Source organism: Rattus norvegicus, chromosome X (assembly GCF_036323735.1).
Source record: "Rattus norvegicus strain BN/NHsdMcwi chromosome X, GRCr8, whole genome shotgun sequence".
Taxonomy (NCBI): Eukaryota; Metazoa; Chordata; class Mammalia; order Rodentia; family Muridae; genus Rattus; species Rattus norvegicus.
In genome coordinates, this window is record NC_086039.1 from 4,425,859 (window position 1) to 4,451,107 (window position 25,249).

The window sequence follows — 25,249 nt, forward strand, 5'->3', positions numbered from 1 at the left end:
CTCCATGTTAACTAACATCTACTGTAAGGAAATGCCTTTACAAGATAAAATGTTTTCTAGAGTGGGTTTGAAGGCACCACGATTCTAGAGCTTGGAGAACTAACAGTATAAAATGAGCATCTTAAATTTTAATGTGCATCAAAATCACTTCCATTTATATAGAAAACTTAAATATATCTTTTATGAGAAAAACAAAATATAGACATCAAGAATTATCCAACAGGAAGTAATTTTATTATTGTGTTATCATTTCTGCTTGTTCTCAATGCTCCAAGTGATCTTAATGTGCTTGTTGAACCTTTATAAGTAGAAATAAACACAATGTTATATTTTTACAAACTAACCAATTTGGACTTTTAGTATTTGTTTTATGAGCTAGGAAAGGAAGACAAAGACTAGTAAATTTGACAATAAAAATACCATCTACTCTTATAAACTTGAATGAAAATTTATCATACTTCTTTATTTTTTGAGACAGGCTCTTGCTATATAGCCCAGACTGGCCTGGAATTCAATATATAACCTAGGCTGGCCTTGAATTCCTGAGTACTGGAATTACAATGGTATATGCTACACCCAGCATTTTTAAAATATGGAAGGAAAGATGCCTAATCTTAGCAAATATTCAGTCATAACAAAATGTGACTTATTTAAAAAAAGAAAACATGATAGAAATTCCTTATATCAAAATATGTTTCTTCCTTTTCATTTCTTTTGAGTACCTTGTATATATACACATGTATACACATATGCACGTATTACATCAAATACACACTCAGTGTACAGTTCATTTCTCATTAGTATGAGACAGAGATTAGACATTTATTTTGTTTTAAAATTAAAAATTGTATAACAAAACACCCAAAATAAAATAAAAATTTTATCAAATTTTGGTACATGTATGAGTAAATATAGAGTACTCTTCAAAAAATTAGCATTAAACCATTTTAACATTTATTTCAAAGCACATTTTATAAATACTAGATAAATTTACATATAAAAGCTACACATAAACATACAGACCCAAAATATAGCAGTACTACTAATGCAAGAGAAGTAAACTGATAAGATGTTTAAACAAATATGACAATAAAAATCACTTTTCATGGCTATTAATTTTTCATGAGTTTAAAGTTATTCAGAAACCAAATGTAGTTAATATATCATGATTACTATCAAAGTTACACTTGCAGAAACAACATGAAGTACTTGTAAAAAGTTCTTACCTAAATGGATATAAAGTTTCAGGCTTTGGTTAACATACTAAATTTGGTGGGAAAATCTTAAATTAATGTCTCCTTTACATAATATTCCTGAGTATTTGTAGACCGTTACTGATATGATAAAAACTCAATGTGTGACATTTTGTGTGACATTGCATTTTAGTTCTGAAAAAACACGTACTGAGATTATTTCAAATGTGGATAAAGACAATTAGTGATATAATCAAGGCAGAAAAGAATGCATTTAAGTTAGCTTAGCTAAGGGAAACATTAATGGCTCTGACCATTATTTGCAAAGACCATTTGTAAATTATGATAGAAATTGTTATACCTGCCAGCAGTTTTTATTTGCACCTTATGAGATTATATTGACTTTGTATAACATGATGCTCTTATAACAAAAGAAATGTTGAAATGTTGATGGTCAGCACAAGGCTAGGCACAGTGTAGGTACTCAATATTATTAATTCAAAATAAAAAAGCATTACTTCTACACATTCACAATTTAACATGGTAGTTATAAGCTGGCCTGAAAGTATCCAAAACCACTTTAAACATGAAAATACACTTTTAATAACAACCATGAAAGGAATTTTACAAGTGGCCATACTCAATCTCAGTTTTATAAAAATAGAGCTTCACTCAGATTCCTTTAAATGAGCCTATGAAAGCTATTGCTGTTCCCTGACAAATGTGATAAAATCGATGAACCAACATCTTCAGAATTGATTAGTTTAGATGATAACACACCCTCATTCGGTTTCCCTTGAGAACCAAATCTGTGCGCCTGTAGACTGGATCCATCAATATGTGTTTCTGAACAATTCCCATGCCTCCTCCTGGGAAATTACTATTATCAGATGCATTTGAGAAATAATGATTTCAAGTAACCCAAACTTTATCATATTTTAATATTAGTTGACTAGAGTAAAAAATGGAGATTGTTAATAACCTGTCTAGATTATCATCATACCTAAGTGTCCCTTACTTAAAAGTCCTAAGTTTTGCTCTAGGTTTCTTGCTAGTCACAACAGCTATCAGACAGTGATCCTCTGTCAAATCCGCTGGTGATTGGTGTTCTATAGTTTTATGTTGTGTATACTTTTTCTTATTAGAAAACAGAAGAATCATCTGGCAGCCATACTATTTTAGAAGTAGTCCTTAAAACAGCAATGCCAGGATCAGTTAGAAGTTTAGCAAAGCTGATTATCCTAGGTTTTTCTTTCTGCTAAAATAGCATCTTACTTGCCAGGGCTGGTCTTGAACTCTTGAGCTGAAGTGATTCTTCCACTTCAGCATCCCAAGTAGTCTGGAACTACAGATGCCATGACTATAGTCAGCTTTCAAATACCCATATTTAAAAAAAAAAAAACTTCCAAATTTATAAAATAGTATGCCAACTAATCTCATTAGTTATATAATGCAAGAAGGACATGATTATTTAACTGGGTATGTGTTTTTTTAAAAAAAAGTGCATAGGTTTATTTAATTTCACCTAGTAACAAATTTCTCTAAATTAAAAGAGAAAATAAGAAACAAAATATATATTAAATGAAGTACCATAGAACACTAAGGAAAGTTGGAAAGTTTAAATTACCAGAGATATGAAAGAACTTTTAATTAGGAGTAAAATCTTGAATATTTCCTAATAAGACTATTGTATAAAAAGAAATAAAACTTCAAGCTTATTGAAGCAGGTTAGTTTATAAGGTGATTAAAACTACTCAATTTAAATGAACTGTTTTAGATCCTCAAATAAATGATATGGTATTCAAAGAGTTATTTAAAAGAGCCTTAACAACTTTAGCATTAGTAAAAATTACTAATTGCTGGGGTTGCGGATTTAGCTCAGTGGTAGAGCGCTTGCCTAGAAAGCGCAAGGCCCTGGGTTCGGTCCCCAGCTCCGAAAAACAGAAAAAGAAAAAAAAATACTAATTGCTAAATGACTAACATACATAAGTATATTATCAAACTGTCTATATAAAGGTTGGAAGAGGCTAATACCACAATCCGCTTCATATCCCCATCTGGATCTCAGCAAAGTTATAGAAGCTGTCAACATCTCCAGATGCGGTCTCCTTTTTTTCTGATACAAACATCTATTCAAAATACAAAATGAACAAAAAGTTAGTTCTGTAGCCCTTAAATGTCAAAGGTCACCTCTTCACAGAACAAAGTCACAGGCTTGTGTTTTCTTTTTAAGTTTTTAAGAGTTATTTTGTATGTGTATGAATGTTTTGCCTGCATGTATGTAGTATGTATACCACATATGTGTCTGGTTTCCTCAGAGGTCAAAAGACAGTGTTGGATCTTCTGGAGCTACAGATACTTGTGAGCCTATGTGTTAAGGGATATATACCATAAATACAAGTACTATTTGATTATAAGGGAAAGGAGATAAAATGGAAAGCTGGATTGAGATATAGTCAGTAAGATCATCTACCTTTGTCCCGTTGAATAGCCCATTTACAATAAGGTGACATTCTTGTACAGCATCATCTCCATTAAATTCCAGGGCAATCACAGGACCTGAAAGGAACCCCAAGATGTGTTTTCATAGCACAATTACAAATATATTGTAAAAGCAATCCTTGTATTTTTTTTAGATTTTTAACAGTCTCACAATGTAGCCCTGGGTAGCCTGGAATGCACTGTGTAGACCACACTGCCCTTGAACTTTTCCTCATTCTCCTGCCTCTGCCTCCTGAGTACTGGAACTACAGGTATGCACTACACCCAGCATTTATTTGTGGATTCCTCCTAAGAAATGTCCAGCATCTTTATCGGGTAGGAAAAAAGAGGTAATTAGAAGGGCACATGACTTCAGCTTTTTGTCCCTATCTCTACCATCAAACACTGAATCTCATCCTATGATGAGCAGCTCCAGTATTATTAGTAGGACTAGTGTCACATTTTTAAAAGAATGTGTGTGGGGGGCTATGAACATGTAGAGGGCAGGTGACTTGTAGAGGTCAGAAGAGGTCATTGGATTCCCTGCAGCTGGAGTTATACACAGTTGGTTCTGAACTGCCAGATTTGGGTACTGGTACCCAAATTCTAGTCCTTTGCATGAAGAATAAGCACTCTTAACCACTGAGCCACCTCTCTAACCCACTTAGTGTCACATTTTTAGCTGTTGGAAATGGTCTGGTTTCTCTGGCTTTATTCTTCTTTTTAAAAACATAACAAACAAACAATACCAAAAAATCTCTACTCATTTAGCAATTTAAAGTACAAGTGGGCAAAATACCAAATAAGATAAAAAAAAATCCAAGTCAACATAAACAAGTCTTACCAAGCAGCTGGCCTTCCTTCCAGTTCCCCTACTTACCAGCCATGCTCTAGGCCACCAACTATGGAACTAAACCAAAGGAGAATTGAGACCAGGCACTAAAGAAGTGTCTCCTTGAAAAAAAAATTTCCCAAGTGCATCTTAAGCAAAGATTGAGCTTTATTTTTAATCCACTGACTAGAAAGACGTGTCTCTCCTTTCCCATCCATTAATTTGAATACTTTTAAAACCACTATGACTTATATTTTGGGGTAGAGTCATGATTAAACCTTTGGTAGACCTGGGTTGTAACTTAGATTTTTTTTTGGCAAGCATGGCCAAGCCAATTAGAGCAAGAAAATGTGCACTTAAATTCAATTAATGTTTATTCAGGTATCACCATATTCCTAACAGATCAGACTTTTATCTCCCATGATGATGGAGAAATTCTGACCTCCAAGTGTTTACAAATGTCTTGAAAACAGATATAAACTGACTAAACAAACATAAAATGAAATAGAGTAACAGAGTACTAAGTATGAAATACTAAAGTGAACAAATATGAAATGCTGACTTTAAGGTAGTTGTGTGTCCTGAACAAAGCACAATAATGAGAAAGCTATTAAATATGGCACTAAAATAACTAGAGGGTTGTAATTTGATCCATTAAACATACAGGAAAGGCAAGCAATATAGCAGTCAACTGTACCTTCAGAGCCAGAGAACAAGCTAAACTATGAGCTCCCAGCACCACAGTATCTGTAGATTATGATAGGTACTGAGTAAAAGAAAAGGTAACTGCTAACATTTTCTCATTCTTGGCAAAAAGTCTCTGTGAAAAATGTGAGTGATAAGATGAGGTTATCAAATGAAACCTTGCAAGGGGCTACCTTTAGGTAGCTTTTTAGGAAAAAGTTCTTATGCTAAAGGACCTATTCTAAGTCACAGGCTATTCAGAAAAAAATGTAAAAAGGTAAATATCAAAAACCCTGCCCCCAAATGTTTGCCTATTGAAAGAAAGAGTGGGTCAAAGAATGCAGGTGAAAATTCTCTCAATGTACCATTTTATATAACTTTACATTGGAAAGCATGTTAGCATCTCAAAGCAAAAGTAAATGTGGAAAAAAGCAGTTCTAAAACATAAAAGCAAACTAAAATACACGAATCTATTAAGTTAGTGATATGATCATACAGAGACCTAGTCTAAGCAAGCTTAGAAGGCAAGGTTTTGTCTGTATACCCTCAGTGGAATATGGCCTAAGTACAAAAAGATAGAAGGGAATTTTAAAGTTTCACTAATCTTACTCTGGTAGCAAATGTTGCTGTTATTTATAAAACCACTGTGTTAAAACAATATGGTAAACAAACAAAACTTTCAGAAGTATTAAAAAAGAAAAAAAATTGCCAAGTCATATATTGGCTATGAGCTGGTGTGATAGTTTGGTTTTTAGTCCATGTTCTAAAAGCGTAGTACTCAGCCCAAAGTACTGGAAGCTAGTGTTGGAAAGTAGAAGCGTTTAAGAGAAGGTGCAGAGTGGGAAAGTTTACATCTTTGGGGGCTATTCACAAAGGGCATCCTAGGGCCTCATTTTTTCTTCCTTTTCTTTCAGCCACAGGGTAAATGGCCTTTTTCCTGATGTGTTCCCATCATGGTGTACTGTACTATATGGAAAGCCCAAAGAACAAGGCCAGTCATAGACTGAAAGCTCCAAAAATTGCAAGTCAAAATAAAACCTTTCCTTTTTTTTTTTTTTTCCGGAGCTGGGGACCGAACCCAGGGCCTTGTGCTTCCTAGGCAAGCGCTCTACCACTGAGCTAAATCCCCAACCCAAAACCTTTCCTTTTTATTAAGTTGATTGTTTCAGTTATTTTTTTATAGCAATGGAAAACATGTGAACACATTTGGAAACTATAAAACCACAGTGGTAGATACAGTACTTTGTTACATTATTGTCTACCTTTTTGTTGTTTTTTTTTCTTATTTAGCACTGGGTGATCTGAACTTGGTAGACAAGGCTGGCATTGAACTAACAGAGATCATCCACCTCTGTCTCTACCATCAGACCTAGCTGAAATATCTTATTGAGTTGAAATCACTGAAATCCAAGTGCAATAGAGTCTATTAAAACGATATGAGACATGGTGAAATCAGAAGGAATAATTACAGCTTATTAAAACACACTGACTATATAAAAGTCCTTGAGTTCGTAATGGTGTTTAGACAAAAAAGGAATAAAACTCACTGGTCATTACTGAGGGTTGCTAGGGTACCAATTCAGTACTCTGAAAATTGATGCTTACTTTTCCTCCTTTTTTCTGGTATGAGCATATTTCAAGTCAACCAAACAGTGCTGGTGTACAAGGTGTACTTTTAACATCTGCTAATAAATATAGAGGTGGTGATATAACCAGAAAGTGATCATTTTGCAACTCCTATTAAAATAATGAGTTCAGGCAAAACTCCTATGGTCTTGATATCCTATTCATCTCATTCACTTTGAAAAGGTCATTGCCACCTGAATCTGCTGATGACTCTTAGCATGCTAAAAAAAATTCCCTAGGGTTGGGGATTTGGCTCAGTGGTAGAGCGCTTGCCTAGCGAGCACAAGGCCCTGGGTTCGGTCCCCAGCTCCGAAAAAAAGAAAAAGAAAAAAAATTAAAAAAATTCCTAATCAAACACTGTGGGCATTTACATTTAAAGTGATAAGAGGTACTGACACCTATGAAGTATTCTTATCAAAAAAAATAAACCTAAGTGTAAACAAGGTTTAGATTTAACTTCTACAAGAAACATAGTAGAATAATTTAATCCCATAAACATTATAGGACAACTGACCAAACTTCATTCAGAGGAATGTGACAAAAAGAGGGGAAAATGCTTGGTTTTTAAAATTAGACATATAAGATATGAAACAATAAATTACAACAAGTGGGTCTATTTTTAGACCTGGATGAAATTAGCTGTAAAAGGACATAGGGAATTTGACAATGAAGATAATTTGCATATGAGTATGAAAGGATCTTTAAGAAACTGCCATTAACTGTTTGTTAGATGTTAAAATGGTTACTCAAGAAAGCACAATTTAAATTGTTTTACTTGAGATACATAAATGATTGGGAATGAAAAGTCAAGACAAAATAACACTGCATTAGAACATTTTAGTGAAATGGAAGGTTATAAATTTGTTGTTGTTTTGGGAACAGTGTTAAGTCTATAACCCAGGCTAGACTGGAACTTACTATGGAACCCAGGCTGCCTTGAACTTTGTGTCAGTATTCCTGTCTCATCTTTCGAGTGCTGGGATTATAAGCACGAGTCACCATACCTGCTAAGATGCTTTAAAACTGACAAAATGTTGATGAAACTGGGGAGTGAAACACATGGGCTCATTAAATTTTATTTTTTAAAGATTTATTTTAATGAGCATTTTGCCTGTGTGTGTACGTAACTGAGGTGCGGGAGCCTGATCCTCTGAAACTGGAGTTATGGATAATTGTGAACCATTGTGGGTGCTAGGACCCAAACTCCAGTCCTTTGAAAGTACAATGAGTGCTCTTAACCTCTGAGACATCTGTCCAAACCCAAATTCTATTTTGAGTAAAATTAGTATGTTTGAAAATTTACAGAAGATAATATTTTTCCTATTTTTCTTTTCTTTTTCTTCCTTCCTTCCCTTTTTGGTGTTGGAGATTGAACCCAGAGTCCTGGGTAAAGTATGAGGTCAATAAGGATACTGGTCATGTTTTAATGTTTCAATGTAAACTTCATATTCAATAGCTGCAATACCTTTAAATCTAGGCTTTTTGGCTGTCATGAACAAACCACTATCTTGCATTAATTAGATCAGAGCAGCAGCCTACATGGTCTCTCTGCTTGCCCACTATGACAATCAATGGAATAATAATTGCATTTTAAAAGAACCATGCCATTCCTGTTATAAAACCTCCAGTCAAATATGATCTCCATTTTTCCTATTTTATATTGCTCTAAAAATGCATGTCAATTCAAAGCAATAACACTAACAATTGTTATTACAACACATCATAATAAACATAAAAGAATTGATAAAGGACACAAGATACGGAGATCTAAAAATATGCTCTCAGGTTCTTAAACTATAAGTGAAGCTGGATGCAAATTATTTAAATTGTAATTTACTTCTGTGAAACAAAGTTTTAGAAAAACATGTACAATCAACAAGTCAATACAAGATCAAGTAGAATCATAAAAATGTTCCATTACATTTACAGAGGTAACAAAAATGTAACAGAAAAAGCTAGCAAGATGAAAGACTTTATCCATAATCCAACTTTATCAATAATCTACTTTGATATGAATGTTCTAAAGACAACAGTTAAAGACTATCAGACTGGACTGAAAAGCAGAAAACTACTATATGCTCTAAAACTTTATCTTAATTATATATGTTTGATAAGAAATATCATTATATAATAATATAATATATATTATATAATAAATAAGTAACCTTATTAATTTCAGATAAAATAGATTCTAGAGCAAAGAAGATAATCACAGATAAGGGTACTATTATATAATAGTCTCCATGAAGATGTAACAATCCTAAATGTGTATGCAAGTAACAGACTTTCAAAATATACAGTTAAGCCTCAAAGATTAGAACAGAGAAATGTCACAAATCGTCACAACACATGTAGACTTCAACATTTCTCTCATTAATGTAAGAAATAAGTAGGCAGAAAGGAGAGAGATGACTTATTTGTATGTTATTACCAACTAGGTTGACGTAGTAGTTATTTCTATAACATCCTAGCAAGCAAACATGATTTACATTATTATCAAATGAGCATAGAATCTAAACAAAATAGACCGTAACCTGTGTCATAAAAGCAGATTTAACTTACTGTAGGAAACAGTATGTTTATCTTTGTTGGGGTATATGTACTTGAGTGCAAGTGCCTATGGAGATCAGCAGAGGGTACTCTGGAGCTTGCCTTGTAGGCACTTCTGAGTCACCCAACATAGGTACTGGAAATTATACTTGCATTCTCTGGAAGAGTAGCAAGTGATCCTAATGACCGAGTCATGTCTTTAGCCTGCAATTGTTGTTTTTCCTCCTCCTCCTCCTCTTCCTCTTCCTCCTCCCCATCCCCTCCCTCCTCTTCCCTTTTTCTTTCTTCTTTTCTTCTTCTCCTTCCTTTCCCTCCTCCTCTTCCTCTTTTCTTCTCCTCCTTTTCTTCTTCCTCTTCTTCTTCCTCCTCCTCTCCCTCCTCCCTCCCCATCCTCCTTCTTCTTTTTTTGAGACATCATTCAAATAAGTAATCCAATCTGATCTTGAACTCACATATAACCCACACTGGTCTGAAACTCATGATCCTCTTGTCTCAAACATGTGCCACTATACTGGCTTCAAAATTACTTTCCACTAAATTAAATGTCGTTATTTTCTCTATAAAGAATCAGATAAAAATATTTTAGGCCATGTGGACTATACATTGCCTGCCACTAAACAATTCTTTGGTTGTAGCACAAAAGCAGCAGAATGGAGAAAAGAATGCATGTGGCTATATTCCCATAAAACTCCATTTTCTAAAGCAGGCTATGGACTGCATTTTGCCAAATCATGAACTGAATGAATATGAAAACAAAATGTGTTGAAATTCAGGATACAGCTAAAGTCATACTTATAGGAAAAAATTCAGTATTAAATACATACACAGTAGCTCCTCATTTGCGTATTGTTAAAGTTCTTCTGAAAGCACCTCCAAGTCCTTTAAAGTGTATTCAACTCCTCTACCCATCACTATCTGCTCTGCTTTTGTAGCTGTTCTCAGATCCACATGCTGTGCATGTTCCCAGCCGAGAGGCTCACTCAACCTTCTTGTTTTATTCCTTATATATAAGCAGGCATCCTTTCTGCTGTCTCAATTGTGCCTTATTTTTCACATTTCTGAGATTCTTATGGATTTTGGTGTTGACGCGGCCCCCAAACGTTGTGTGCATTGTACCTAATTGAGGGAGGCTTTTCCATGTTTCATGAGAACATGTATGCATATACACTTCACTCAGGCATGCTGTGAGCTGTTAAGTTTTCAATGTCAAAAAATACTACTATCTGTAACTTATACTCCAACTTTAAGAAACTAGAGACAGAATAAATCTTACCTAATGTTAGTCAAAGTAAGGAAAGAATAAATATGAGAACAGAAATCTAATAGAATTGAAATGCAAAGTACTTCTTATTAACTAATATTGAGAAGCAACACATGAAAAAGTACCAAATGTTGCCTTCATCAAGAAAATGCAAATCACGGTTGGGGATTTAGCTCAGTGGTAGAGCACTTGCCTAGCAAGCACAAGGCCCTGGGTTCGGTCCCCAGCTCTGAAAAAAAGAAAAGAAAATGCAAATCACAACTACAAGAGATATCAACTTCTCATACATGTTAGGTGGGCTATTATCACAAAGAGAAATACCTTGCTAAGGATGTGGAGCGAGGAGAACCCTTGTGTACTGCTAGTAGGGATGTAAGTTGTTATAGTCATTATGAAAATACTTCAAAAATTTGAAAATCCGACCTCTAGGTATTTGAGTGGATAAAAAAGGACAGTATGGCTCACTCTTGGTGGCCTTTAATCCTAGCACTTGGAGAAGAGAGGCAGGCAGATTATCTGTGAGTTTCAGGTCATCTGAGGTTATACATTAAGACCTTGTCTCAAAAAAGACATACACACACACACACACACACACACACACACACACACACACACACACCACGCATGCACACTCACATCTACTTTGCTATTAAAAAAATCTTGCCTTCTGGAATGACATGGGTGAGACACAGGGCAGTATAAGTAAAATAGATTAAAAAATACTGATTAATTTCAGTTATATGTGAAGTCTTGAAAATTTGAACCCATAAAAGATAACATGGTGGAATCCTAGGGCCTAGAAGCAAGAGAAACTGCAAGATGCTGGTTACACCATGTAAATTTATATGATTAGGAAGTTGGGGCTGCGTGTATAGTTTGAGCTATCTCCTGCCTAGAATGCATGGTGTGCAGTCCCCAGTATAACCACTCCCCAACACATCATGAAGATAAGTTCTTAAAATTAATGTATAGCAGTGCTCACTATAGATAGTAATACCATATTGTATACTGGAAAATTGCTATAATGACACTTTAAAGGTTCTTCCCACAAAAAGGCCATCACAGTGGCTCACTGGGTAAAGTTTCCTGCACAAGCCTGGAAACCTGAGTTCACTATCCAGAAACCAGTAAAGGTAGAAATGGAAAACTGACTTCACGGAGTTGCCCCTGACCTCCATAGTTGTGCTATGGCAATGTCCCCATCCATATACATACATACGAACTTATATGCATACATACAATAAGAGGTTTTAAACAAAAATTTGAAGGAAATTATATAACTTAACAGATTGTGGTAATCATTTATAATACATGGCATATATACATATATACCAGATCACTATATTATATACGTTAAAATGTAATCTCTGGTAATTATACATTGATACAGCTGAAAAAATGTTAAGTTATCAAACAAAATATAAATCTCTAGACTGATGGGAACATGAGTAAAAGCCTCTCAGCAACCTGAGTTTGATCCCTGGAACACACATAGCAGAAGATATTCAACTCCCATGAGTTATCCTCTGTCTTCTACATTCATTGTGTAGCACAAATGTACCCTGCCCTCCCTCACGAAAGATAGATAACCACAGCAGATACTACAGCAGACCTACAGTCCTGTCTAACCTGAGAAAACAGCCGGCAATCCCTAACAGAGTGATATTCTTCAAACTAACTGGAAGTATTTCAGGTTTGGATTATGAAACACAAGAGAAGGTTCACAACTGTGACAGAGTTGGGGAGATGAAGGAAACATAGTAACTAAAGCCAATGTGAGATCTGGAGTTGAATTCTGGAACTGAAGCTTGCATGATAAAAAAAAAATCTGGTGAAGTGAAAACAGACCATATGAGTTAACATTTTACCAAGGTGAATTTCTTAGTTTTGAATAATTTGCATTGGCTATGTTAATTAACATTTGGAAACTCAGGTGAAGGGTATACAGAAATTCTTGGTACTGTCATTGCAAATTTTCTGTCAATTTAAACTTATTAAAAATAAAAAGCATACAAATGTCTACTAGCTTACCTCATTTAGACTGAACCAGAAAACCCATAGTAGCCTAGAAAGCACCATGCTGTCTGACTAATGCTCATCTACTTTGTGTGCTCAATAAAAGAAACATCTAAAACAAGGTAAACAGGATGCTCAGAACAGTCTGAGAAACTACCAAAAATGGTGATTCCAAGGACACACTAAAAAAACTGATGAATCACTCCTTTTGAGACAGTAGTTGGAAATTTATATTTTTTCCTCCATCTTTATTAAATTGGGCATTTCTTTTTTTCTCTGTAATAAAAGATTAAAAATAGACTTTTATTGATGGATATAAATCACAGAGGATAGTCAGCTTATAAATAATTCAACTTAATAACTGTTTCTTGGCACATTTTACTTGCATAATCAATGTAACACCTTGACTTTTTTTCCTTATTAACTTGAGTATTTCTTATTTACATTTCGATTGTTATTCCCTTTCCCGGTTTCCAGGCCAACATCCCCCTAACCCCTTCCCCTCCCCTTCTATATGAGTGTTCCCCTCCCCATCCTCCCCATATTACCGCCCTTCTCCAACAATCACGTTCACTGGGGCTTCAGTCTTGGCAGGACCAAGGGCTTCCCCTTCCACTGGTGCTCTTATTAGGCTATTCATTGCTACCTATGAGGTTGGAGCCCAGGGTCAGTCCATGTATATAGTCTTTAGGTAGTGGATTAGTACTTGGAAGCTCTGGTTGGTTGGCATTGTTGTTCATATGGGGTCTCGAGCCCCTTGAAGGCCCCTTCAAGCTCTTTCAGTCCTTTCTCTGAATCCTTCAATGGGGATCCCATTCTCAGTTTAGTGGTTTGCTGGTGGCATTCGCCTCTGTATTTGCTGTATTCTGGCTGTGTCTCTCAGGAGAGATCTACATCTGGTTCCTGTCGGCCTGCACTTCTTTGCTTCATCCATCTTGTCTAACTGGATGGCTGTATATGTATGGGCCACATGTGGGGCAGGCTCTGAATGGGCGTTCCTTCAGCCTCTGTTCTAAACGTTGCCTCCCTATTCCCTCCCAAGGGTATTCTTGTCCCCCACCCTTTTTTTATCTTTATTAACTTGAATATTTATTTACATTTCGATTGATATTCCCTTTCCCGGTTTCCAGGCCAACATCCCCCTAAGCCCTCTCCTCCCCTTCTATATGGGTGTTCCTCTCCCCATCCTCCCCGCATTACTGCCCTCCCCCAACAATCACGTTCACTGGGGGTTCAGTCTTGTCAGGACCAAGGGCTTCCCCTTCCACTGGTGCTCTTACTAGGATATTCATTGCTACCTATGAGGTCAGAGTCCAGGGTCAGTCCATGTATAGTCTTTAGGTAGTGGCTTAGTCCCTGGAAGCTCTGGTTGGTTGGCATTGTTGTTCATATGGGGTCTCGAGCCCCTTCAAGCTCTTCCAGTCCTTTCTCTGATTCCTTCAACGGGGGTCCCATTCTCAGTTCAGGGGTTTGCTGCTGGCATTCGCCTCTGTATTTGCTGTATTCTGGCTGTCTCTCTCAGGAGCGATCTACATCCGGCTCCTGTTGGTCTGCACTTCTTTGCTTCATCCATCTTGTCTAATTGGGTGGCTGTATATGTGTGGGCCACATGTGGGGCAGGCTCTGAATGGGTGTTCCTTCTGCCTCTGTTTTAAACTTTGCCTCCTTATTTCCTGCCAAGGGTATTCTTGTTCCCCTTTTAAAGAAGGAGTGAAGCATTCACATTTTGATCATCCGTCTTGAGTTTCCTTTGTTCCATGCATCTAGGGCAATTCAAGCATTTGGGTTAATAGCCACTTATCAATGAGTGCATACCATGTATGTCTTTCTGTGATTGGGTTACCGCACTCAGGATGATATTTTCCAGTTCCATCCATTTGCCTATGAATTTCATAAAGTCATTGTTTTTGATAGCTGAGTAATATTCCATTGTGTAGATGTACCACATTTTCTGTATCCATTCCTCTGTTGAAGGGCATCTGGGTTCTTTCCAGCTTCTGGATATTATAAATAAGGCTGCTGTGAACATAGTGGAGCACGTGTCTTTGTTATATGTTGGGCCATCTTTTGAGTATATGCCCAAGAGAGGTATAGCTGGGTCTTCAGGTAGTTCAATGTTCAACTTTCTGAGGAACTTCCAGACTGATTTCCAGAATGGTTGTACCAGTCTGCAATCCCACCAACAATGGAGGAGTGTTCCTCTTTCTCCACATCCTCGCCAGTATCTGCTGCCACCTGAGTTTTTGATCTTAGCCATTCTCACTGGTGTGAGGTGAAATCTCAGGGTTGTTTTGATTTGCATTTCCCTTATGACTAAAGATGTTGAACATTTCTTTAGGTGTTTCTCAGCCATTCGGCATTCCTCAGCTGTGAATTCTTTGTTTAACTCTGAACCACATTTTTTAATAGGGTTACTTGTCTCCCTATAGTCTAACTTCATGAATCCTTTGTATATTTTGGATATAAATCCTCTATCAGTTGTAGGATTGGTAAAGATCTTTTCCCAATCTGTTGGTTGCCATTTTGTCCTAACCACAGTGTCCTTTGCCTTACAGAAGCTTTGCAGTTTTATGAGATTCCATTTGTCTATTTTTGATCTTAGAGCATAAGCCATTGGTGTTTTTTTTGTTCAGGAAATTTTCTCCAGTACCCATGTGTTCCAGATGCTTCCCTAGTTTTTCTTCTATTAGTTTGAGTGTGTCTGGTTTGATGTGGAGGTCCTTGATCCACTTGGACTTAAGCTTTGTACAGGGTGATAAGCATGGATCAATCTGCATTCTTCTACGTGTTGATCTCCAGTTGAACCAGCACCATTTGCTGAAAATGCCATCTTTTTTCCATTGGATGGTTTTGGCTCCTTTGTCAAAAATCAAGTGCCCGTAGGTGTGTGGGTTCATTTCTGGGTCTTCAATTCTATTCCATTGGTCTGTCTGTCTCTGTACCAATACCATGCAGTTTTTATCACTATTGCTCTGTAACACTGCTTGAGTTCAGGGATAGTGATTCCCCCTGAAGTCCTTTTATTGTTGAGGATAGCTTTAGCTATCCTGGGTTTTTTGTTATTCCAGATGAACTTGCAAATTGTTCTGTCTAACTCTTTGAAGAATTGGATTGGTATTTTGATGGGGATTGCATTGAATCTGTAGATCGCTTTTGGTATAATGGCCATTTTTACTATATTAATCCTGCCAATCCAAGAGCATGGGAGATCTTTCCATCTTTTGTGGTCTTCTTCAATTTCTTTCTTCAGAGGCTTCAAGTTCTTATTGTACAAATCTTTTACTTGCTTGGTTAAAGTCACACCGAGGTATTGGAAATTTATATTTTTAAAAACATCAAAAAACACCATCCTATAGAGTTTTGAGGATTAGTCAGGTTTGGAAGACTCAGAATGGACAACAGATTCTCTTATTAATAGTCAAATAGTAACATTTATTAACTAGAACTAGATAATCATAATTAAAGACTAGTTTAGATTCAGCCATGAATTATAATAAAAGTAAAATTTCAACTGACAACACTTATGCTCCTTAAAGGACATCAGGCAATGTCTAAAAGCATTTTGTTGTTGCTATGACTGAAGAAATTAGTATTGAGTGGACAGAGCCAGAGTGCTGTGCAGCATTGTCACACACAGGCCGGCCCTACCCAGGACAGAAGTTATTGCACAGGATGTCAACAGTGCCCACGTTGAGAAATCCTGCCTGAGAATGATTACTGGTCACCTTAAAAGATGGCCTGGTCTACCTTTAGGAACATTAGCACTGGGTCTGTTTGCTATTCCATAGGAACTCACTACTGGGCAGCTTCAAATTTTCTCAAAAATCTTGGAGGTTTTGAGAATAAATGAATAATTTTTAAAAAGGTTTTATTTTATTTATTATTTGTATGTATCGGTGTTTTGCCTACATATATGTCTGTGGACCATGAGGTGTCTGAGGACCCCAGAAGAAGGCATCAGAATGGTGGGCACTGAAATTAGAGCCAATTGTCAAACACCACATGAACCTCGGTCCTCTGGCTCTTAACCACCGAGGCATTAGTCCAACCCTTCTAATTCCTAATTTGGGAAAAAAAAATCACACATTATAAAAATACTGAAAGAACAGCATACACATTCATCTTATTGTTTGAGGCCAGCCTAATCTTCAGAGTGAGTTCCAGTGCAGCCAGGGCTACACAGAGAAACCCTGTCTTGACAAACTGAAAAAGAAAAAAAAAATCCATCTTAACTTTAACTATAGTTACCCAGAGTCAAATTTTGGCCACAGAGGTTTTATTTATTTTATATTTATTTGTTTACTTACTTATTTTTGTAGCTGTGGGTGTGTGGGGCACTCATGACAAGGCATGTTTACGAAAGTCAAAGGACAACTTGTGGAAGTCACTTCACTCCTTCCATGTACGACTCAGGAGCTGAACTCAAGTCATCAAACTTGGTGGCAAGTGCTTTTACTCACTGAGTCATTTTGCTGGCCCCTACATGTATGCTTTGTTTTTGTTTTGCTGACACAATGATACTCAGCATGCATAGCTTACCTAATCACAATATGATTTACATACCTAAGGAAATGAAACAACTTCTAACATCTTCAAACTCCTTGTTTAAAATCTACCTATATAGTCTACTCCATACTCCACATCATTCCCATAGCCAATCAGGGCTCTCTCATTGCAGTCACTGTTATATTTCTTTGGATTATTTTAATCTAAAAGAATTCCCTCATCTTTTTGTTTCCTCATCTGAAGACACATAGCTTGTTATCTTATAGGATGCCTTGGATTTTGGACTTGGTTCATTGTTTCCTTAAGGTGTCATTTAACTTCTTTCCTATTTTGATTCATTCATCACAACAATGCAAAAAAAATCCCCATCTCCAGATTCGAAAAAGAAAAGAACAAAGCAAAGACAAAAGAGTCAAGAGACCAATGTAAGCCTAATGCTCCCTTCCCCTTTTCTGGAAAAGTCTCAAGCAGTCAAACAGGGTCCTGAACCATGGCTGAGGACAGCCTTGAACTTCCGAATACCTCTTGCCTCTCCCTCCCAAGCACAGGGAGCACAGGTGGGCACCACTTCACTCAGCCCTCACCTTTTCCACGGGTGCATTTCTGTTGTTACCTTACTTTCATTACGCTTTTGTGGAATTTATTTATTTTTATTAGAAATTGAATCCAAGTCTTCAAATACACTAGGCAAGCAGTCTTCCACAGAATATACTCCCAACCCCCATTATTCTTTTCCATGGTCAAACTGTCCCCAAATTTTGCCAGTGTAAATTCTTTAAGTTGGCTCTTTTGATTTGATATGACTATATCAGTCTTTTGAGTACTTCCTGTAGGCTTGTATTTCCTTTTACAGTCTTGTTTGTATGACGTTTATTTCCCAAATTCCTAAAATATCTGCTGACTGATTTTTGTTTTACAGGTGGTAGCATTTTACTATACCCATATGAAACATCATATTATTTAAAGGCGGACACTATTTAGGTTGAAGTAATTCTACAATGCTTTTTTACAAAGTTATTGCACAAGATGTCTACAGTGCCGACATCGAGAAATCCTGCCTGAGAATGATTACTGGTCACCTTAAAAGAAGGCCCTTGATTCAGATTACTGACTTCAACATTAATCCTCACACTGTTAGACTTATCACTCAATTCCATTTCTGAAAGTTGATAAGATTTTCCAAATTCATTTTCAAGATTTCATTTGAATGTCCTATGTCAAAAGATATTCTGAGGTAGACTCAAGCACTGGATTGGAGTAAGTCCTTCCACTATTATAATACTGTAAAAGGATATGAAATATTGTGCTAACGCTTAATAGCCCAATTACACACAGCATTACTGATTAAAATTATCCTAACACTCATCCAATGCTTTTTTCATATACAATTTTAGAATTCATTTTAATTTATTTATACATAAAGAAACCCACATGCAGATGTGCCCTTTCTGTAGGGTATACCTAATTAGCATTGCATATTGTATTCATATCAGCTTGGAGCCTTGAGCAAGCAAACAATGTCCCTACACCCAAGAGACAGATAATACTTTGGTCTCCAGTGTCAGTACACTGTTAAGAAAATAGAGGCAAACAGCAGCCCTTTGGCAAGGTATGCACTCCAGCTCCTCTCTTGTGTGCATTTCTTCTATAGCTGAAATTTACGGGGAACATTCACTTACTAAAACATTCTCCTTTTTCACGAGAAGTTAATTATACAAAAACAGAAAATACTGACCTTGTATTTCTTACTTCTTTTTCAGTATGGCCAAAGTGCATCTTTACCAAGTGCTTTGCAACAATACAAAGGTACAAGAATAATAAAATAAAACTAAAATAATATAGAAATGTGACTGGTTTAAGTACTAAACACAGAACAGGAAGAGAAAAATTGAGAAAAAACAAAAGAAGAAGAGAAGGTAACATGGAAGGAAGAGAAAAAGGTTAAGATGGTATGTCAGGAATATAACCACAAAAGAACCCTGGTCATTCAGAAAATACCTTTGTTTAGAAGAAGTAAAAAGTCTGATGCCTTTTCCCGGAAAACCCTCTGAGCATCTTCAGTTTTCATTGACATTTCCTTTGTCTGCACTAGGGAAAAGCCTTTGCCAACCATCTGTGGAGAATAATATTTCATTTAGATTTTAAAATGAACTTCAAGTATGAAAACTAGGTTTTGTTATTTCAGCATTTTTCTGTATATAATACAACACAGCATTCTGATTTTTGCTTTGGTTCTGACTAATTCAGACTCTGGTATACAGCAAATATTCAATGAAAATACATTCATTACAATTAACACAATTTGTTTAATATAATAAAGATATTATAATAAAGTGGAAAAATTACCTAATGTTAAGCTTAAAAGGCATCATATCAATTTGTATAGCAATAGTACAAGAATGCTAGACTACACTTACTGGAGGCATTTACTCTGTACATGAAGTTTTCTGAACTTTATGCATCTATATACTTATTTATAATATATTTAACCTCTCATGAGATGGGTACTACCACCATCTTCCTTGTAGAAATGAGATAACTAAGAAATGACATGGTTAAGAAGCCTATTCAAGGTCATTATAGCTATTTTAATTCAAGTTAATCTGATGGTGGATTAAAGAATGGTGGAACACGCCTTTAATCCCAGCACTCAGGAGGTAGAGGCAGGCAGATCTCTAAGTCCAAGGCCAGGCTGGTCTATAGAAGTGAGTTCCAGAAACCCTGTCTCAAAAAATCCAAAAGAATTCTTTTTAAAAAACCAGTTAGAGGGGTTGGGGATTTAGCTCAGTGGTAGAGCGCTTGCCTAGCAAGCGCAAGACCCTGGGTTCGGTCCCCAGCTCTGAAAAAAAGAAAAAAAAAAACAGCTAGCGATATATTTTTCAGATTTGTATGTACTTGATTGTGAGTATTTTCCAACCTATTCTATAAAGTCAGTGGTAACAGCTCATAATATTACATGCTATGGTTTATAACTGAATGTCATACTATCAAATTGAATCAAACTCAAGTCCTATTTCATTCAATGCTGCCTCAGACAAAAAGATACATTAAAAATTACAAGAATCTATATAGACATTGTTGCTAGATGGTAACTGTAAAGTTACTTAAAATATCAGAATCAATTTTATGACCACTTCTAATGTTGAAGACATTTTACAGTCAGATATATAAACTGAAAAAAAAATGATCCTTAAATGGCTAGGGATGTTCTCACTTATAATAACCCTAGCACCCAGTAGACAAAGGTGGGAGAATCAATAATTCAAGGCCATTTTTGGCTACATACCCTGCTTAAGGGCAACATAGCCTATATAAGACATTTTCTTGAAAAATATGATTAATTAAAATACCATTATCTAAAATAAAACATGAACTATGAAGCTGTATATATTTTAATATTTTCACTGAAGAAATTTAGAGACTCCTTTATATAAAAGTCCTATTTCTGAAGACTTAAAAATCATGTATCAAAATCTCATAAAATTTTTAAACAAAAACAATCATGGTAACTAACCAAATTCTATTATAAAATATACTTAAATAATTCAAACCTTGTTTACCTAATTTATCCTGTACATAAATGTGATTCATATAAAAGCAATCAAGTGATTTTGGTGGTAAGAAAACCAAGTCTTGGTAACTTCCTTAACTCTGTACACAGTGGGCTTTCTGCTTTAACCAACCTTTAGAGAATGTCCTGCCTTTTCACGTTTCATACTCCCTAGCTTAGAAAAACCATGTATTGAGTTTGTAAAACAATACAAAATGTACTTTTATGATATTCCTCAGCAAACCAGAGTTGGTAATTGCATCTTCAAGTCTAAGTTATCCTAACAGAGCTGTGTTGTGAGACAATTTTTTTCATCTCAGAACTAACTAGTTTCTTTGCAAACTCAAATATTATTTAAACTAATATATAATCTCTCATCATGATACTTAGGTCTTTCCACAGCCAGAATACAGCAAATATAGAGGTGAATGCCAGCAGCAAACCACTGAACTGAGAATAGGTGCCCCGTTGAAGGAATCAGAGAAAGAACTGGAAGAGCTTGAAGGGGCTCGAGACCCCAAAAGTACAACAATGTCAAGCAACCAGAGCTTCCAGGGACTAAGCCACTACCTAAAGACTATACATGGACTGACCCTGGACTCTGACCTCATAGGTAGCAATGAATATCCTAGTAAGAGCACCAGTGGAAGGGGAAGCCCTGGGTCCTGCTAAGACTGAACCCCCAGTGAACTAGACTATGGGGGGAGGGCGGCAATGGGGGGAGGGTTGGGAGGGGAACACCCATAAGGAAGGGGAGGGGGGAGGGGGATGTTTGCCCGGAAACCAGGAAAGGGAATAACACTTGAAATGTATATAAGAAATACTCAAGGATCCCGGCCCGCAGCAGCTCTCTGCTCCCAGACCCTGTGAGAGAGAGACCCAATCGCCTGGTCAGGTGGGCACTCCTGAGGCTGCAGAGCGGAAGAGACCACCAACACTGCTCACCCCTGCCCACATCCCTGGCCCAAGAGGAAACTGTATAAGGCCTCTGGGCTCCCGTGGGGGAGGGCCCAGGAGCGGCAGGACCCCTGCCTGAGACACCTCCTGAACCTGAAGGAAACAGACCGGATAAACAGTTCTCTGCACCCAAATTCCATGGGAGGGAGAGCTAAACCTTCAGAGAGGCAGACAAGCCTGGGAAACCAGAAGAGACTGCTCTCTGTACATACATCTCAGACGCCAGAGGAAAACACCAAAGGCCATCTGGAACCCTGGTGCACTAAAGCTCCCGGAAGGGGCGGCACAGGTATTCCTGGTTGCTGCCGTCGCACAGAGCCCGTGGGCAGCACCCCACGAGCAAACTTGAGCCTCGGGACCACAGGTAAGACCAACTTTTCTGCTGCAAGAAAGCTGCCTGGTGAACTCAAGACACAGGCCCACAGGAACAGCTGAATACCTGTAGAGAGGAAAAACTACACGCCCGAAAGCAGAACACTCTGTCCCCATAACTGACTGAAAGAGAGGAAAACAGGTCTACAGCACTCCTGACACACAGGCTTATAGGACAGTCTAGCCACTGTCAGAAATAGCAGAACAAAGTAACACTAGAGATAATCTGATGGCGAGAGGCAAGCGCAGGAACCCAAGCAACAGAAACCAAGACTACTTGGCATCATCGGAGCCCAATTCTCCCACCAAAACGAACATGGAATATCCAAACACACCAGAAAAGCAAGATCTAGTTTCAAAATCATATTTGATCATGATGCTGGAGGACTTCAAGAAAGACGGGAAGAACTCCCTTAGGGAAACACAGGAAAACATTAATAAACAAGTAGAAGCCTACAGAGAGGAATCGCAAAAATCCCTGAAAGAATTCCAGGAAAACACAATCAAACAGTTGAAGGAATTAAAAATGGAAATAGAAGCAATCAAGAAAGAACACATGGAAACAACCCTGGATATAGAAAACCAAAAGAAGAGACAAGGAGCTGTAGATACAAGCTTCACCAACAGAATACAAGAGATGGAAGAGAGAATATCAGGAACAGAAGATTCCATAGAAATCATTGACTCAACTGTCAAAGATAATGTAAAGCGGAAAAAGCTACTGGTCCAAAACATACAGGAAATCCAGGACTCAATGAGAAGATCAAACCTAAGGATAATAGGTATAGAAGAGAGTGAAGACTCCCAGCTCAAAGGACCAGTAAATATCTTCAACAAAATCATAGAAGAAAACTTCCCTAACCTAAAAAAAGAGATACCCATAGACATACAAGAAGCCTACAGAACTCCAAATAGATTGGACCAGAAAAGAAACACCTCCCGTCACATAATAGTCAAAACACCAAACGCGCAAAATAAAGAAAGAATATTAAAAGCAGTAAGGGAAAAAGGTCAAGTAACATATAAAGGCAGACCTATCAGAATCGCACCAGACTTCTCGCCAGAAACTATGAAGGGCAGAAGATCCTGGACTGATGTCATACAGACCCTAAGAGAACACGAATGCCAGCCCAGGTTACTGTATCCTGCAAAACTCTCAATTAACATAGATGGAGAAACCAAGATATTCCATGACAAAACCAAATTTACACAATATCTTTCTACAAATCCAGCACTACAAAGGATAATAAATGGTAAAGCCCAACATAAGGAGGCAAGCTATAACCTAGAAGAAGCAAGAAACTAATCATCTTGGTAACAAAACAAAGAGAATGAAAGCACACAAACATAACCTCACATCCAAATATGAATATAACGGGAAGCAATAATCACTATTCCTTAATATCTCTCAACATCAATGGCCTCAACTCCCCAATAAAAAGACATAGATTAACAAACTGGATACGCAATGAGGACCCTGCATTCTGCTGCCTACAGGAAACACACCTCAGAGACAAAGACAGACATTACCTCAGAGTGAAAGGATGGAAAACAATTTTCCAAGCAAATGGTCAGAAGAAGCAAGCTGGAGTAGCCATTCTAATATCAAATAAAATCAATTTTCAACTAAAAGTCATCAAAAAAGATAAGGAAGGACACTTCATATTCATCAAAGGAAAAATCCACCAAGATGAACTCTCAATCCTAAATATCTATGCCCCAAATACAAGGGCACCTACATATGTAAAAGAAACCTTACTAAAGCTCAAAACACACATTGCACCTCACACAATAATAGTGGGAGATTTCAACACACCACTCTCATCAATGGACAGATCATGGAAACAGAAATTAAACAGAGATGTAGACAGACTTAGAGAAGTCATGAGCCAAATGGACTTAACGGATATTTATAGAACATTCTATCCTAAAGCAAAAGGATATACCTTCTTCTCAGCTCCTCATGGTACTTTCTCCAAAATTGACCATATAATTGGTCAAAAAACGGGCCTCAACAGGTACAGAAAATTAGAAATAATCCCATGCGTGCTATCGGACCACCACGGCCTAAAACTGGTCTTCAATAACAATCAAGGAAGAATGCCCACATATACTTGGAAATTGAACAATGCTCTACTCAATGATAACCTGGTCAAGGAAGAAATAAAGAAAGAAATTAAAAACTTTTTAGAATTTAATGAAAATAAAGGTACAACATACCCAAACTTATGGGACACAATGAAAGCTGTGCTAAGAGGAAAACTCATAGCGCTGAGTGCCTGCAGAAAGAAACAGGAAAGAGCATATGTCAGCAGCTTGACAGCACACCTAAAAGCTCTAGAACAAAAAGAAGCACATACACCAAGGAGGAGTAGAAGGCAGGAAATAATCAAACTCAGAGCTGAAATCAACCAAGTAGAAACAAAAAGGACCATAGAAAGAATCAACAGAACCAAAAGTTGGTTCTTTGAGAAAATCAACAAGATAGATAAACCCTTAGCCAGACTAACGAGAGGACACAGAGAGTGCGTCCAAATTAACAAAATCAGAAATGAAAAGGGAGACATAACAACAGATTCAGAGGAAATTCAAAAAATCATCAGATCTTACTATAAAAACCTATATTCAACAAAACTTGAAAATCTTCAGGAAATGGACAATTTCCTAGACAGATACCAGGTATCGAAGTTAAATCAGGAACAGATAAACCAGTTAAACAACCCCATAACTCCTAAGGAAATAGAAGCAATCATTAAAGGTCTCCCAACCAAAAAGAGCCCAGGTCCAGACGGGTTTAGTGCAGAATTCTACCAAACCTTCAGAGAAGACCTCATACCAATATTATCCAAACTATTCCACAAAATTGAAACAGATGGATCACTACCGAATACCTTCTACGAAGCCACAATTACTCTTATACCTAAACCACACAAAGACACAACAAAGAAAGAGAACTTCAGACTAATTTCCCTTATGAATATCGAGGCAAAAATACCCAACAAAATTCTGGCAAACCGAATCCAAGAGCACATCAAAACAATCATCCACCATGACCAAGTAGGCTTCATCCCAGGCATGCAGGGATGGTTTAATATACGGAAAACCATCAACGTGATCCATTATATAAACAAACTGAAAGAACAAAACCACATGATCATTTCAATAGACGCTGAGAAAGCATTTGACAAAATTCAACACCCCTTCATGATAAAAGTCCTGGA

General features: G+C 37.0%; 1 protein-coding gene across 2 annotated transcripts in view; it reads right to left on the reverse strand.

The window, feature by feature from the left end:
• Nucleotides 1–212: 212 nt before the first annotated feature.
• Rp2 (RP2 activator of ARL3 GTPase) overlaps nucleotides 213–25,249 on the reverse strand; it is a 44,130-nt gene continuing 19,093 nt past the window's right edge. The window contains exons 3-6 of one of the 2 annotated variants that reach the window (XM_039099932.2): nucleotides 19,148–19,262; nucleotides 3,667–3,752; nucleotides 3,228–3,322; nucleotides 213–298 (exon numbers count right to left, since the gene is read on the reverse strand). In XM_039099932.2, coding sequence (XP_038955860.1) covers nucleotides 3,239–3,322; nucleotides 3,667–3,752; nucleotides 19,148–19,262 — 285 coding nt within the window. In that variant the 3' untranslated portion in view covers nucleotides 213–298; nucleotides 3,228–3,238. Of the gene's footprint in view, nucleotides 3,323–3,666; nucleotides 3,753–19,147; nucleotides 19,263–25,249 lie in introns of both variants that reach the window. The other variant, NM_001109012.2, reaches the window with a different exon arrangement.